The 13,668-nt window shown below is 44.9% G+C and overlaps 2 protein-coding genes across 7 annotated transcripts in view; one reads left to right on the top strand and one right to left on the bottom strand.

The window, feature by feature from the left end:
* c1qtnf6a (C1q and TNF related 6a) overlaps window positions 1-4,625 on the top strand; it is a 6,119-nt gene extending 1,494 nt beyond the window's left edge. Inside the window, exons 2-3 of the mRNA XM_031878243.1 lie at window positions 1,857-2,060; window positions 2,380-4,625. Of these exons, the coding sequence (XP_031734103.1) occupies window positions 1,865-2,060; window positions 2,380-2,924 (741 nt within the window). The 5' untranslated portion in view covers window positions 1,857-1,864 and the 3' untranslated portion in view covers window positions 2,925-4,625. The remainder of the gene's footprint in view (window positions 1-1,856; window positions 2,061-2,379) is intronic.
* A 985-nt stretch (window positions 4,626-5,610) lies between these two features.
* LOC116400434 (carbohydrate sulfotransferase 12-like) lies at window positions 5,611-13,393 on the bottom strand. 6 transcript variants are annotated; one of them, XM_031878264.1, is made up of 5 exons: window positions 13,299-13,393; window positions 10,508-12,195; window positions 9,667-9,819; window positions 9,231-9,410; window positions 5,611-9,144 (listed from the first exon to the last, which is right to left on the bottom strand). In XM_031878264.1, exons 2-5 carry the CDS (start codon window positions 10,883-10,885, stop codon window positions 8,596-8,598), a joined length of 1,260 nt encoding a protein of 419 aa, XP_031734124.1. In that variant the 5' UTR covers window positions 10,886-12,195; window positions 13,299-13,393; the 3' UTR covers window positions 5,611-8,595. The 6 variants fall into 6 exon arrangements, with proteins under 6 accessions (XP_031734124.1, XP_031734123.1, XP_031734128.1 ...); XM_031878263.1 differs by having other exon boundaries at window positions 10,508-12,200; window positions 13,299-13,385; XM_031878268.1 differs by having other exon boundaries at window positions 10,508-11,098; window positions 13,299-13,384.
* Between the last annotated feature and the right edge of the window lie 275 nt (window positions 13,394-13,668).

A 13,668-nucleotide genomic window follows, 5' to 3' on the forward strand; every position in this document is an offset into this window, starting at 1 on the left:
TTTGTTGTCATTTTGAGTCTCTTTGTGGTCATTTTGTGTCTCTTTGTGGTCATTTGATTTCCTCCATCCTCCAAATGACAGACGGTTCTCTGACAGTTTTAAAAAAACTTTCAGAAAGATACAAAATGTGGATTGTATTAGAGTGTATGTATGTACCTAATAAACTGGTAACTCACTGTAGCAGCGCACAAATACCCTTTGGTCCACTTTTAGAATTCCATTGCGAGACAACAGCATTGGTGCAAGTTGTGTTTTCTCTTGTTGGTCGCAGAAAAACTACAACAGACATTGAAGTTTTTGAACGCTCAGAATATCTGTGTTAGTGGTCTTTTCCTGAGTCGTCCATAGTCAGTAGGGATACAGCTGTCCCGTATAAACACAGCAGCACACAATGTTCTACTTACAGTACACAAAAACTGGCTGATCACTGAGAGTCTGGCAGACAGCCATCGCGTTTCCATAGAAAACTCCTCAGCTTGGCCCTCTGCATGAGAAAAGCCACACCACTGACTGCGTCTGGATAGAATAAGGAGTTGTGATGAGTCAACCTTTCCTGAGCTGAAAGGTGATGCATTATAGGCTGCCTGCAGGGTAATTGTTCATATGATTGATGATCCTTGTAGCCATGCCTGCTCCCATTATTTTGTATTTTGACATTTCCCTTACTTGTGGGATTTGGATGAGAAGCACATTAGTGAGTCTTTGAGGCACATTTTGACCTCTCAGCTCTGTGGATGTATGAGAGCAGTAAACTTCTTGGCATTTTAAAATGCCGCTGTGAATGCATGGTCAACTCATGAAGAAATATACTTATTCTTTTGTAAGAATGCTTCACTTTATCAGTTTTTTCCCCCCCTCAATTCCTGACTCCTGTTTCTTTTCTTTGAGTTGATAAATGTTTTTTCTGGCTCAAGGTTGAAGATTCCTCTTTCTCTTTTCCACTGCTCTGGGAACTACATCCAGGACACATCATGTTTTATTCCCTGAGCAGCTGCTGAACAACTGATATTTGGACGAGTACATGTGTTTCCTAAATAGAGAGGAAAAGTCTTTGGTTCTGTTGATTTTCCTCTTTCCCCATGTGAACTTCTGATTCTATTAGTTTCTCTTAATCATTCAAATGTATTGAAAAGGCAAAATTCTGCATGATTCTTATTCAGTGAACTAAATCTTGCAGTTGTGTTTGATCAACAATGAATCAAAATCAGACCGTTGGTGCCTAAAAACATGGCAGTAACTCATCTATGCCTTCATCTCCTCCTGCTCACATTAACTTCCACTCTCTTTGTTTAAAACCATTTTAATTGCTTTTAAAGCTCTCCATGGTTTTGCCTCGTCTTATACAGTATTCAGACCTTTTTAGTTCCATATTCTGCACCAAGACCACTTACATCTGTTAACCAAATGCCCACCAAATGCCCAGGCATGGATCTATGGATGACAATGTGTGTTGGTCGGTCAGTCCACCACTTTTATCCATACTGAAATAGCTCTTACTTTTAGATGATTTGTTATGAGATTTTTTTACAGACATTCATGGTCCCCAGAGGATGAATCCCAATGACTTTGGTGATCCTCAGACTTTTCCTCTAGCACCATCACGATGTTGACATGTGTACTTTAAGTGAAATGTCAAAACTATTTGATGGATTATGTAATTGTGTTTACTATATTATCTATCACAGACATGATTTATTACAGACATTCATGTACACCAGATGATGAACCATAATGTCTTGATCACTTCATTTTGTATCATTCGCAGTGGGTCCAGATCCACCAGCAGGAATGACTTCAAAGCTGAAGAGTAACTGAAACGTCCAATGATCTGACCTTTTCCTCTGTCCTTACTGCAGGCACAGCTATGTTGGGTGTCCTCACCCTTCTGTCCCTCAGCTCCCTGGTGGCCCTGGTGCCTCCTCCAAATGTTCCTTGTGTCCTCTGTCATCACTGCTGCAACCACCTGGAGCCAGCAGAGGGCAGCGGAGCCCAGCCTCCCACAGCAGGGTTCAACCATGTGCCAGAGGTCCGCACCTACATCAACATGACCATCCTCAAAGGTACGATATCCGTTAGCGGCCCATGTACATGTACTTGAGACCACTTTTTGTCTTTGTTGATGCAGTTTGACCACCACATATGGCCAAACATCAGTTGTCTTTTGCTGCTTTAAAAGTTCACATATGCTGATTTACAGACAGAGCTTTTAGGTGATTTAGGGGCCTACTTCAGGATTCTTGGAGTATACTTGTCAAAGTAGCTCCCACGGATTCTCTTTAAGTGGAATTTATAGACATGTTTATCTTGAATTGAACTAAACCAGGGAAGGCAATGTGGCTTAATTTCTGACAGCAGTGTGACTAACATCGCTCTGCGCAGGTGACAAAGGTGAACGTGGCGACAGAGGAACTCCAGGTAAAGCTGGACAAGAAGGCCCCTCAGGCTCCAGAGGTTCCATGGGCTCAAAAGGTTCTAAGGGCCAGGCGGGTCTCCCAGGAGACCCCTGCAAAGTCCAGTACTCTGCCTTCTCCGTCGGCCGTCGCAAATCCCTCCACAGCCTGGAGTCCTACCAGGCGCTTGTGTTTGACACAGTCTTCGTCAACCAAGACGACCACTTCAACATGTTCGATGGGAAATTCCTCTGCCAAGTCCCGGGGATCTACTTCTTCAACGTCAACATCCACACGTGGAACTTCAAAGAGACGTATCTGCACATCATGCACAACGAGACGGAGCAGGCCATCGTGTATGCCCAGCCCAGCGACCGCTCCATCATGCAGAGTCAGAGCCTGATGCTGGAGCTGAAGCTGAAGGATGAGGTGTGGATCCGCCTGTACAAGAGGGAGAGAGAGAATGCGATTTACAGCGATGACGTAGATGTCTACATCACCTTCAATGGATACCTCATCAAAGGTATAGCCTAGAGTGGAACTGAGCGAGAGAGGGAAGGCACGGCCCGAGGATGAGACTGTCCGAGCTCGGTTGGATGGAAAGCAAACAAAGTGTACTGACATGGCAGCAGAATGCAATTCAATGTAAAATTGTTTCTATATTTAGATTTTGAAAAAGCATTTCAGTTTGCTCCACAGTGGTGCTAAGATTAAAATGGTTACCGGAGAACAAGCAATACCTCTTTGAGAAAATGTGAAGAAATAAACTGAATACGCTCGTCAACCTAATAGAAAATGTAATAGTTCAACATTTTGGAAATATAATCATTTTCTTTTCTTGCCGAGAGTTAGATGAGGAGATTGATATTCTCACATCTCATGGTAACCAGCAGCCAGTTAGCTTAGCTCAGCATAATATCTGGGAATCACCAAACAGCAAGCCTGGATCTGTCCACACGGGTAACAAAATCTCCCTACCAGCACCTCTGAAGCTCACTAATTCAAATTCATTTGTAGTTTAAAAACAACTATCTTGAGCCTGACCAGTTCTTGCCCCCCGGAGCAGAGACAACTTGACATGTTTACTCTTTGGTTTTGCAGGAATTAAATAAACAAGATAAAGATATTGAATTAGTGCCGATGCAAGTAGGTTTGCAGCCTTCAGATGGAGCCAGGCCTGCTGTTTCCTCCCGTTTCCAGTCTTAATGCTAAGCTAAAGTGGAGAACATCTTGCGATGGGATCACACCAGGCGGGATGCCAAATTAGGCCAGGTGGGGGGGGGGCCTTCCCTACTTCCAACCCCCCTACTACCTACACCCATCTTCAAACTCAACCATTTTTATCTTAATTACACACTTGTAAAGTTTTGTAACAGCATCTTGCACGGTCGTGAAGGTATCACGATGACAAAATATGTTCACAGATATATAAAAAGTACTTTAAAGCAGCGTTTTGTGTAACCCGGCTCTGGTAAGAAAACTTAGTGAGTTCACAGAATAACGTGGACTGTTGTTGAGTTTCACATGTGGTGCTAAAACATGGTGCTAACTGAACGATAGTTGTGAAACTGGGGGAAGTACAATGTCTGGATGTCCCAGAAATATGTATTGGATTCATTTTAATTTCTTTTTTATTGACTGAACTATGTTTTGCTTTTAAAGTGTACTTGAATGTTTGTCTCCCTCCCTTTTTTATTATATTATCATGTGACTGAAGATAAACTGGAGGCGCAACTGCAACATAAAGCAGCAATAGCTAATCTGACAAGTCTAAAGTTAGTTATATTAAATTGATTAACGTCAGCTGTGACACAAATACCTGCAGTTAATACATTTATTATCAACTCTGGTACTAACGTGACTATAAAAGCATTAATGCAGGTATTCCAATTGTATAATACTCTTAATTGTAGTAATCACACTAATTGGTTTTACTAATAGTCTTTGTACTGATATTAACATTGTGTTTTAGCCACAAATTGAATGCAGTTCCTCACTGTGACCACTGGAGGGATGATTTTAAAGCATGATGCTCTCATGTCACAACCTCATGTTCAGTGAAAACTTTAAAAAATAAAACAGGCAAAACGGAGCTCGTGTTTCTGTTTATGTGAAGGCTTAACATCGCTGTTACACCATTGCTGAGGATGGGAGCTGTCTTCTTCTTATGATGCTGTTCACCCAGGCGCACACCTTCGCCCACCACTACAGATGCCTGTGGAGACGCAGGCTGGTGGGAAGCCAGTGAGGGATCACACCCATGTTGCAGATCTTGCTACCCTCACATCTTGTCTGAACTGTCTCCAAAAGGTCTTGTAATGAAGGTTTTTATGAAGATGTACACAGTGACACCTTGTAGCAGAAAGGGAGAAAAGAAACACAATGCACAGAATAGCCCTTCTCCAACCTTGACAGGAAACAAAGGTGTGGAAAGTGAGGAGATAAATGAGTCACACCTGTGAGCCGGGGGGAGGGGAGCATCTACTAACAGAAGCAGCATGGAGGAGAACAGAGGGAGGAGTGAGAGCGCCTAAAGGAGGAGATCATTGAAGTGTTATTCAGTTTCTGAGATCCAAGAACTGGCTGTGGTTTCGTGAACTTTCCTGGATGACAAGGCCTCGGTGGAGGTGTGCTGATCCCGGGAGTAAGTGGTTTACAAAGGATCTGGTTCAGCTACAGCTTGGACCTGCTTGGATGCAACTGTGGGCCTCCTGGCCATGAAGATAAGTTCCCTCTAATGCAACTCTGCAGGCTTCTCCTCCTTTTCCCTCAAATTGACATGAACTGCTTTCATGCATGCGCACACACACACACACACACACACACACACACACACACACACACACGTACGCACTCACACTGAACTGCATGTGACTGAAATTAACTGCCTTCCTTCATACCTACAAACCTTGAACTGAATTATATTCATTTAGTTTGGAAAGGACCCAAACACACACACATGCACACTCACACTCATGCCACACCTCTTCAACAAAAAAGATTGAGATTTATCGGGATTCCTCATTTAATTTAATTACTCAACGTATTTGATTTTCATATTTGAAATAGTTTTTTGATTTAATGGACACTTTGTGTGTAAGACTATATTTTATATGAACCATAGACTTTGGATTTGATTACTTTATATTTGTGTGAAATACAGCTGACTTAATTGATGAAACTTGATGAATTGTTTGGGTTTTATGTTGTGCACTACAACTGGTTCAAAGTAACATTGTCTTAAAGTGACCGGGTAGAAGTACGATTATTCTCCTGCCTGGCACACAACTCCTTATCCCAAGTTCTCTTTGATCCCATCAGGTTTGTGATGACGGCTCTTTGGTGTTTCGCATGTGCACGTATACCTTCATGAATGTGTCGTGAAGACGGCATGTTAATGTTTCAGGCATAAACATCCAGAGGTTTCCTTGATTTCGATAGACTTGTCCACATTTCCTGTTTACATTTCTGTGGGTGCAGTTTTCCTTTCCTGTTGCACTGATAAGGAGTATTACCCTCCCCCATTCCCACAAGGCTGTTATGTCAGCCCTCACTACAGACTATTCTGCTTCATGGTGGTGAGACAATAATACAAATAATTATTTGAAGGGACATCCTTGTGCCAATATTATCTAATGTGAAATGAGGAAGAAATCTTAATTCATAAAGAGAGACTAATGCGTATCCCACCATGCCCCACAACCTTTATTTCTCTTTAACGAAGACCAGATGACGCATGACACCATAACACTGAATGAACACTTTGCATTTTCCATAAACATGAGAGAGGGAACGCGTTTGTCAGACAAAGTCTTTTGTGACTTAATGAAATATGAATACATGTTTAGCAAAAACAGGAATCACAAAAATAGATTTTTTTTTTTTTTGGTCAGGGACACTAATGTAGGACAAGATGTGGCACCACAGCTTCAACAGACCTTTAAACCGTTTAACAGTATCCATGCTGTTGAAGCTTCGGGTCACTGTGTACCATTAAAAATAAAAACATGCCGCCAGTCCAACTAATCTTCATAAAGATCTCTTGCCACCCAAAGATTCCCATTCCAGAAGCAGCATGTATTCAGGTTTTATTCTGCTAATAAATAAACTGTTCCCTTTACAAAATGACTCCATCTTACTGTGTTGCTGTTTGTGCTTTTACAGAAAATACAGCCGAGAGCAAAAAGTCTGACATGTTTGACATTGGGACTGTAAAACAAGAAAATAAGACAGAAGAGCAAAACCAAAATACAAAAGAGATATAAAAACCTGACGATCCAAACACTGGTGAGGTGGGAGTGTGTGATGACTCGGTCTCTTTTCTTTTGTTTTTGTGCCGAGCATTGACCTGCTTTTCTGTGTGAACACTTAGACCTACATGGGAGAAAAAAAAAAACCACACCACACGACGATGGCAGACATCTGGAAAAACCACTCATTGACTCGGAATGAATCCCATCCTAACCAGAACTCACTGAACTAAGTCATTCAGGAGTCACAAAAAGCCCCAAATGTGTACGAAACAAATAACCCAGAAGGCATTGAGACACATACAGCTTAGTGACTTGCAGAATAATCACATACAGTACAAACCACACAGTAATCCCGTGTTAAATGACACACAAAGAAAGCAATCCACTGGACACGAGCACAGAGAGAGAGAGAGAGAGAGAGAGAATATCCCGGTGTATCAAGTGTACCTTCATACAGTTCTCACTGCATCGTGTTCAAAGTAAAAATTAAGTCCTTCTACAAAAATACTTTTTTTTTTTTTTTTTTTTTGCTGTGTAAACTTTTGCAACCAAAAGGCACGGTCTTATCTCCTCGTATAAAACATGCAGCCCGATCCGCGCTCCGATCATTGATTGATCCCCGCTCTTAACCCCCTTCATTAATACTGGCATAGCCTCCTTTTGCATTAACACATGTGGAGTGATGGATCTCCACTGCAAATACTAGAAAAACAAACAACCCACTCGGTTTTGGCTCCACATTATGTGCACGGCTCCTCGCTCCAAGACACCGTGCATCCCACGAAAACGCTGCCCGTGAAACTGCACTGCTGCAGTCTCCAGGGTTACCCGATGTAGGCCAACGTTAATAACTGCAGCTCGCTCGCGTGCGGGTGTGTGTGTGTGTGTGATCAAACGCTGATGATAACGGCGTCATGGCAACACAACAAGCATTAAAAGATCCCGTTCCCTTTGGAATACGGGCTCACCTCTGTACATCCAGCTGAGACGAAATGAATAGAAAGTAGAAACTCCAGGTTCCTGCCTCATTAGACGAGCTGAGACAAATCCAGATGTGCGGGCAGACGTTCACTGGAACTGCTGCGCTTCTGTACGATGAGATATCATCATGCTTTGAAAACTGGTCGAAGGGAGCAAGCTGCTAACGTGTCTGAAATGAATTAATCTATTAATGTAATAAGGTGGTGCAGAACGTGTTGTGTAACAAACGAGTATCCGCTTCGTCTGCGTGAGGTATAAAAGAAGTCTACCTGTCTCTGATGTCTCCGACGTCTTTTTAAACACGCATTAAAAAAATCCCTTTCGTCCTCCACCTAAACATTGTGCTTCCACAATGTGAAATAAATTACACGACCACTGACACTCTTAAAAACTAATCTACAAACACCTTGCTTTCACTCGGCGCCCACGTTTCCCTGTTCATTGCATACGTGTCGGCGTCACGACCAAAAGGGTTCCCGCGACATCGCCAACATGTACGGCTCTGTGACATCAACTCGGCATCCTGCTACAAAAGCCTGCGTGACCGTCGCAGTGAGTCACGACTCAACCGTGACGTGACGGGGCGTGGCGTGACATCAACGTTGGGAGCGGAGTTTTGGGTTGAGGACTACATTTGAATGTGCGACGCGTCGGGGACACGCGCTGCTTGCACGATGTCAACCGTCGTGTGCTTCTTGTTATCTTTGTGATTTGTAAAGAAAACGGTTGATAATGGCAATTAACCTGGATTCACCTCATTAGTGTGCTTCTTTAGAGCAGCGAGCGTCCTTAACAGTGTGCACATTCAGTGTAGGACACACACACACACACACACACAAGCCTGGAGGATACATCTGCAAACTCCAGAACAAGGGGAGGTGTCACTGCTGTTGGAGTGTAGCATTATTTCATTACATAAAAAAAAACGTGTGTCTGTGTGTGTGGCTGGGTGAGTTTCGTAGAAACGTGGGTCACTCATTGAGGATGGAGTCTGGTCTGTCGTAGCCAAAGAGCCTGAAGTCGGCTTCATACAGCTTGTAGAGTTCTCTCCGAGCCTCGGCAGACAGTGTGCTGAACCAATCGGACTCCCAGGTGCTGGCCGTGAGGTTCCTGTGGGAGGTGGGGAACTCCACCACGTTGTCCACCCGCAGCTGGCGCAGGAGGTGCTCGGCGTCGTCCTCCGCCGTCTCCAGGTGGCCCACAAAGTCGTACTGAATCTGGCACGGGTGGCACAGCCGGTACACCTGCCGCCAGTGCTCGTTGAAGGGCATCTCCTTCTCCGTCTGAGGGTCCAGGAGGTACTGGATGAAGTTGGAGAAGGAGGGGTGGATGCCCCCGTCGAACGCCTCGTCCACAGAGGCCGGCGGTGTCGGCTGGTTGGCGTAGCGGCGCAGCATGACCTGTGCGAAGCGCCGATAGAAGTCCTCGTTGCGCAGCTCGAATTTATTCCGGTAGGCGGAGATGAGGCGCACAAAGGGGTCCCGCACAAAAATGAACTTGGTGTATTTCTTCAGCTTCACCTTCAAAAATGAATCACAGAATCACTAACAGGGAATTAAAGCTAGCAGATGTGATATGTGTTACATGGAATAGTAACTATACAAACCTTCATGAGGTGCCTTGCAAACTTGCCGTATCGTTTCCAGAACTTGTTGAAGGTAAAGTGCATGCTGCTGTTGTGGACCAGGTCCCCGGGGATGGCCAACGGGTCTCTCTGGGGGACGCCGTCCCGCAGCAGGCTTTCACTGAGGACTATCATGATGCGCTTCCAGTTACTGCACGCGACCTAAGAGGAGGACCATGTGTAAAAGTCTAGTGGGTATTCATTATAGATGTGTGTGTGTGTGTGTGTGTGTGTTGTATGGATGGGACAAAAACATACTCAAAACTACAACCCAGTGTTCCAGCTCTTATTCACCATTTATTGAAAAGAGCACAAATCACCATGAGTGTAATTTTAAGTATTTGATCGTTTAGTCTGCCAGACTTGCATCACAAGTGCACTAAACGTTAACGTTAAAGCAGTAAATGTGTCCGCTTACCTTGGGAACATAGCAGTAGATGACACCGTGCCTGTCGTCCACGATCAGGTGGTCCAGCTCCCTGTTGGGAATGTCGTCAAAGGAGCGGTTTTTGCCAGGAAACGCCACGCTGTCGTTGGCGCACATCTCCTGGAGTAACCGCCGCCGCTGCTCCTGGTCGTACCATTTGGTCGAGCACAGACACATGAATTATTAGCGATTTAAAACGATGTCTTTGTTCACTTCTTCTTTCCATAGTACCTGACTTTAAGGCCCCGTACAGCCACACGGGGGTTTTCACGTGTTCTGACTGCCCTGTGGGTGGAGCTCTGCTGGACTTACATGAGGTCACAAAACTACACGAGCCAATGAGAAGGATTCAAATGTGAATTCATAAGAGGGTCAGAGAGCTGTCAATCAAACGGTGTTTACATGCCCACACAGTCCAGGGAACGGGTCAAATTAGGCAAAATAAGTGAAAGCACCTGTGTGGGTGTTGGCCGTGGCTCTTTAAAAGGAAATTTAGCAATTTTAGACTTATTTTAGCAAGTCTGCTTGTGTTAAGACACATTCGGCATTTGAGAGTTTAGCTTATGTAGGCAAAACAGGATCATCTATCTCAAAGTAAGGTATGACATGTTTTATATTGAAACACAAGAATTGCATTGTCAGCAATACAGAAAGAATATACCTAGTTTGGTTCAGTTTAAAATGATGTGAGCCAGCATGCAGCTCGCTCACCGACATCCTTCAATATTATTCATGACTCGTGTTATTTATACCGGTGCTTTTCTTGCTATGTGGAAAACATTGAATCCTACCAGTACTATTAAAGACCATGATGATAACTTCAGATAGTCACCTGTCTGTCCCGGAGCTCGGCTGCCACTGGGGTCAGGTGGATCTTCCACTCCCGCCGCGGTACATACCGCTCCTCTGCTTTCTCCGATTGGTTGCTTGTGTCGGCGGGGGCGGGGTCTGTGGGCTCGCCGGTTCCCGGCTCTAGGAACTGGTTCACGAAGGCGTCGATGTCTGACAGGAAGGACGGTGTCCGTGAGGTTTGAGGCTGATGATGATGATGATGATGAGGAGGGGGATGGGGGATTTTGGGGCCCGGCGAGACGGGAGTGTGCAAGTACAGGTGGGAGGCTCCGACGTCGTCCCAGTAGATGATGATCAGAAGGATCATGAAGGCCGAGCCCAGGACCACGAAAATACGGAACATCCTGGACGTTCCCATAGTGACTGTTGCTCTGCTACAGGATCACCACAGCAACAGAGTCAGGGTCCGGGAGCTCTCTCTCTCTCTCACCATGGCGATAGATGGGTGGATAGATGGCGACTGAAGCGGAGGCCGGTGGGCTCATCGTGACGCCGCTGTGCTGCAGGAATGTGCTCTCCAGGAGTGGAACTGGCCATCCGTGAATGAACCCTTACCTCTGCTCCATGCCTGCTGCACGCACACACACACACAAACACACACAATCTCTCTCACTGTTAGATAACCAGATATGTTTCTGGCTCGTCTCCTGACCGGCCAGCATTTGGACACCAGAAACAATTTAAAAACCGACATTATTCCTTTTTAAATTTGATTTTTTTGGGGGTAATTTTGTCAGCACATTTGAACAAGAAGAATCTTCGACACACAGATAAGCTCACAGAAACGCAGAGAAGAAATACACTTAAAATGACAAACCAGGTTACACATTAAGTATAATAATAGACAAAGGCTGCGGACCAACACTTTGGAGATCATTTAAGTGTTGCTGAATCAAACTCCTTGTTTCTCATTTTTCTACACTTACAGGTAATTAGAAAGTTAAAGATGTTATGTGAGCGAGGTATTTTTGCTCTTCTGTTAAGAGCCTGAAAACAAGAGCAATAAGAGCAAGTCTGACGGTTTACTGGCTTCCACTGCGTTGCTCCTTCACCGCTCTGCGTTGACTTAACTCCCACTGCTTCCCGGCAGTAAAATCACAAATGGTTGTCAAATATGTGCATGCCTCTGGGCTCTGCATACCGCGAAGTAATAACTTTTTGCATTGCACAAGTATCCCGCTGTACCCATACCAGGCTTCCTATGGATTATGGTACGGCATCGGCACACTTGAATACCGAGCACCCCCCCCACACACAAGTAATAAAAGCCTCAATGTTGGCAGCCTTTGAAAGAGGGCCAAAACTAACCAAGAAGATACGTTCCGCATGTCGAAAAAAGACACTGAAGCTCACTGTGCTCATGCGATGCACTAGATAGCTCTATAGAGCTGCAGAAAGACGGCCCGTGTCTTTTTCTACCTCTGCCGATCATAAGTCATGTTTCTTAATTCCCCCTCTATCATCTCCTTCCGCTGCACTTTAGAAGTCGCAGGGCGTCACTGTTTTCATTCCGACGCTCTCCTGCAGCAGCGCTCACATTATTTCCTCTTTCCTGGAGCTGAGAGGGGACCATTGACATGGAAAGTCATCACTGGCCTCTCCAGAGGCGGCAGGCTACACACTTCCTCTTCTTCTTCTTCCTCTTCTGCACACCAACGAAATCCACTGCTGTGCTATAAAGAACATTAAATCAGGCAAACGCTCTGTCCGCAGAAGCACTCTCAGCATAGCCTACAATTTAGAGGTACTTTATTTTAGCATTTCTACTTCAGGTGAAACTGCAACTCCACTACAACTAAACAGAGACCCTTAGAAATTAAGATTTTGTCTTTAGACGTGATGATTTTAAAAGCTGTGATGCACTGTTAGAAATTTAAATACTCAACTACAGTGTATAAAAAAAAATAGATGCACCTCGACCACAAAATAATGTATATATTATAGTAACACGTTTACGCATGGAGCACTTTTACTTAAGATGTGCTATTTAAACGCAGGACTTTCGCTTGTGATGGAGTTTGTTCTTAAGTAATATATCTGACCGCTTCCTCTGTCTACTGCAGACATGTGGATATATGGTAGTTTGAAGCATTGGATCAATATCTGGGGACGTAGAGGAAATGCTTAACACGCGCTTTTTTTCCTGTCTTTTTTTTGACATGAATATTTTTAGACTTTTCCACTCGCATCGCGTCAACAAGTCTCAATGTGATTTAAAGTCACGCTGCGAGCTCTAAATGATCGTATCCGTGGTTAAGTGAGTTAGTTTAGCACCACATCAGCGTGTCGGTGTCGGACCTACAGCTGAAGCAGCCGAGCCGTCTCTGCTGACCCGGCCGAGGATGAATCGCACCGTCCTGTCCGCAGCAGCCGCCAGCAGATGCCAGAGACCGAACACAATGTCGCCTTTGACGGGGAGAGCGGCGCCGCGTGAACGGGGCTGTTCCTTCACATCGGCAGGCTTTTTTTGTGTGGGGGGGGCACGCGGCTCGGTTCGTTTAAAAGCGTCGCGTGAAGCCGTCGGTCAAAATGTACGTGGAGACAAACGCAGAGTAGCAAGAAAAAAATAAATGCGAGCTTCCGCGCAGCCCGTGGTTTTATCAATAGACGCTATCAGTGTGTAGCGGGGTCTAGGTGTCAAATGCACCGCATTGAGCAAAGGTGCGTGCAGAAACAGGTTGCTACCGCCGAGCAGAGACGTGTTAGGTTACTTCATAGATTTATTGTTATTAATGTTAAAGATGAGTAAAGAAAAAACGACAATTTCTCACCTCTTTTTTGATGCCCGCGAGCTCCCAGCGCCGCGTCAGCTGGGACTGTGACGCGAGTCCTCCTTTCTTTCTTTATTTCACGGAGAGAGATGGAGCGTGAACACGCAAAGCAACGCGAGAGTTCGTAGTTGAAAGTTTCTGCAGAGTGAGCTCATGAGGGGAAAATATTACACTTTTGTCTTTCTGGGTCAGCTCCAGCACAACATGTCTCTCTGCTCGGGGATGATTTATGTAGACAGCCCCCCTCCTCCCTCCCTCCCTCCCACCGGAGCCGCGTGCTGAAAATAACCTGCTGTACCTGCAAAAACAAATGTCATCGACAGAAAACAATTAGACCAAAAGAATGCTGATAAGGAAATGTGGCAGTGGG

Source organism: Anarrhichthys ocellatus, unplaced genomic scaffold (genome assembly GCF_004355925.1).
Source record: "Anarrhichthys ocellatus isolate YVR2014 unplaced genomic scaffold, GSC_Weel_1.0 scaffold170, whole genome shotgun sequence".
In the NCBI taxonomy this organism is placed as follows: domain Eukaryota; kingdom Metazoa; phylum Chordata; class Actinopteri; order Perciformes; family Anarhichadidae; genus Anarrhichthys; species Anarrhichthys ocellatus.

Excerpts from the sequence above, each read along its gene's own strand:
- LOC116400434 (XM_031878264.1), bottom strand. The coding sequence starts at position 10,885 with ATGGGAACGTCCAGGATGTTCCGTATTTTCGTGGTCCTGGGCTCGGCC. Across the intron at positions 9,820-10,507 it reads CCGAGCTCCGGGACAGACAG|GAGCAGCGGCGGCGGTTACT; the intron begins GTGACTATCTGA and ends TGGTACGACCAG. Across the intron at positions 9,411-9,666 it reads TCTACTGCTATGTTCCCAAG|GTCGCGTGCAGTAACTGGAA; the intron begins GTAAGCGGACAC and ends TCCTCCTCTTAG.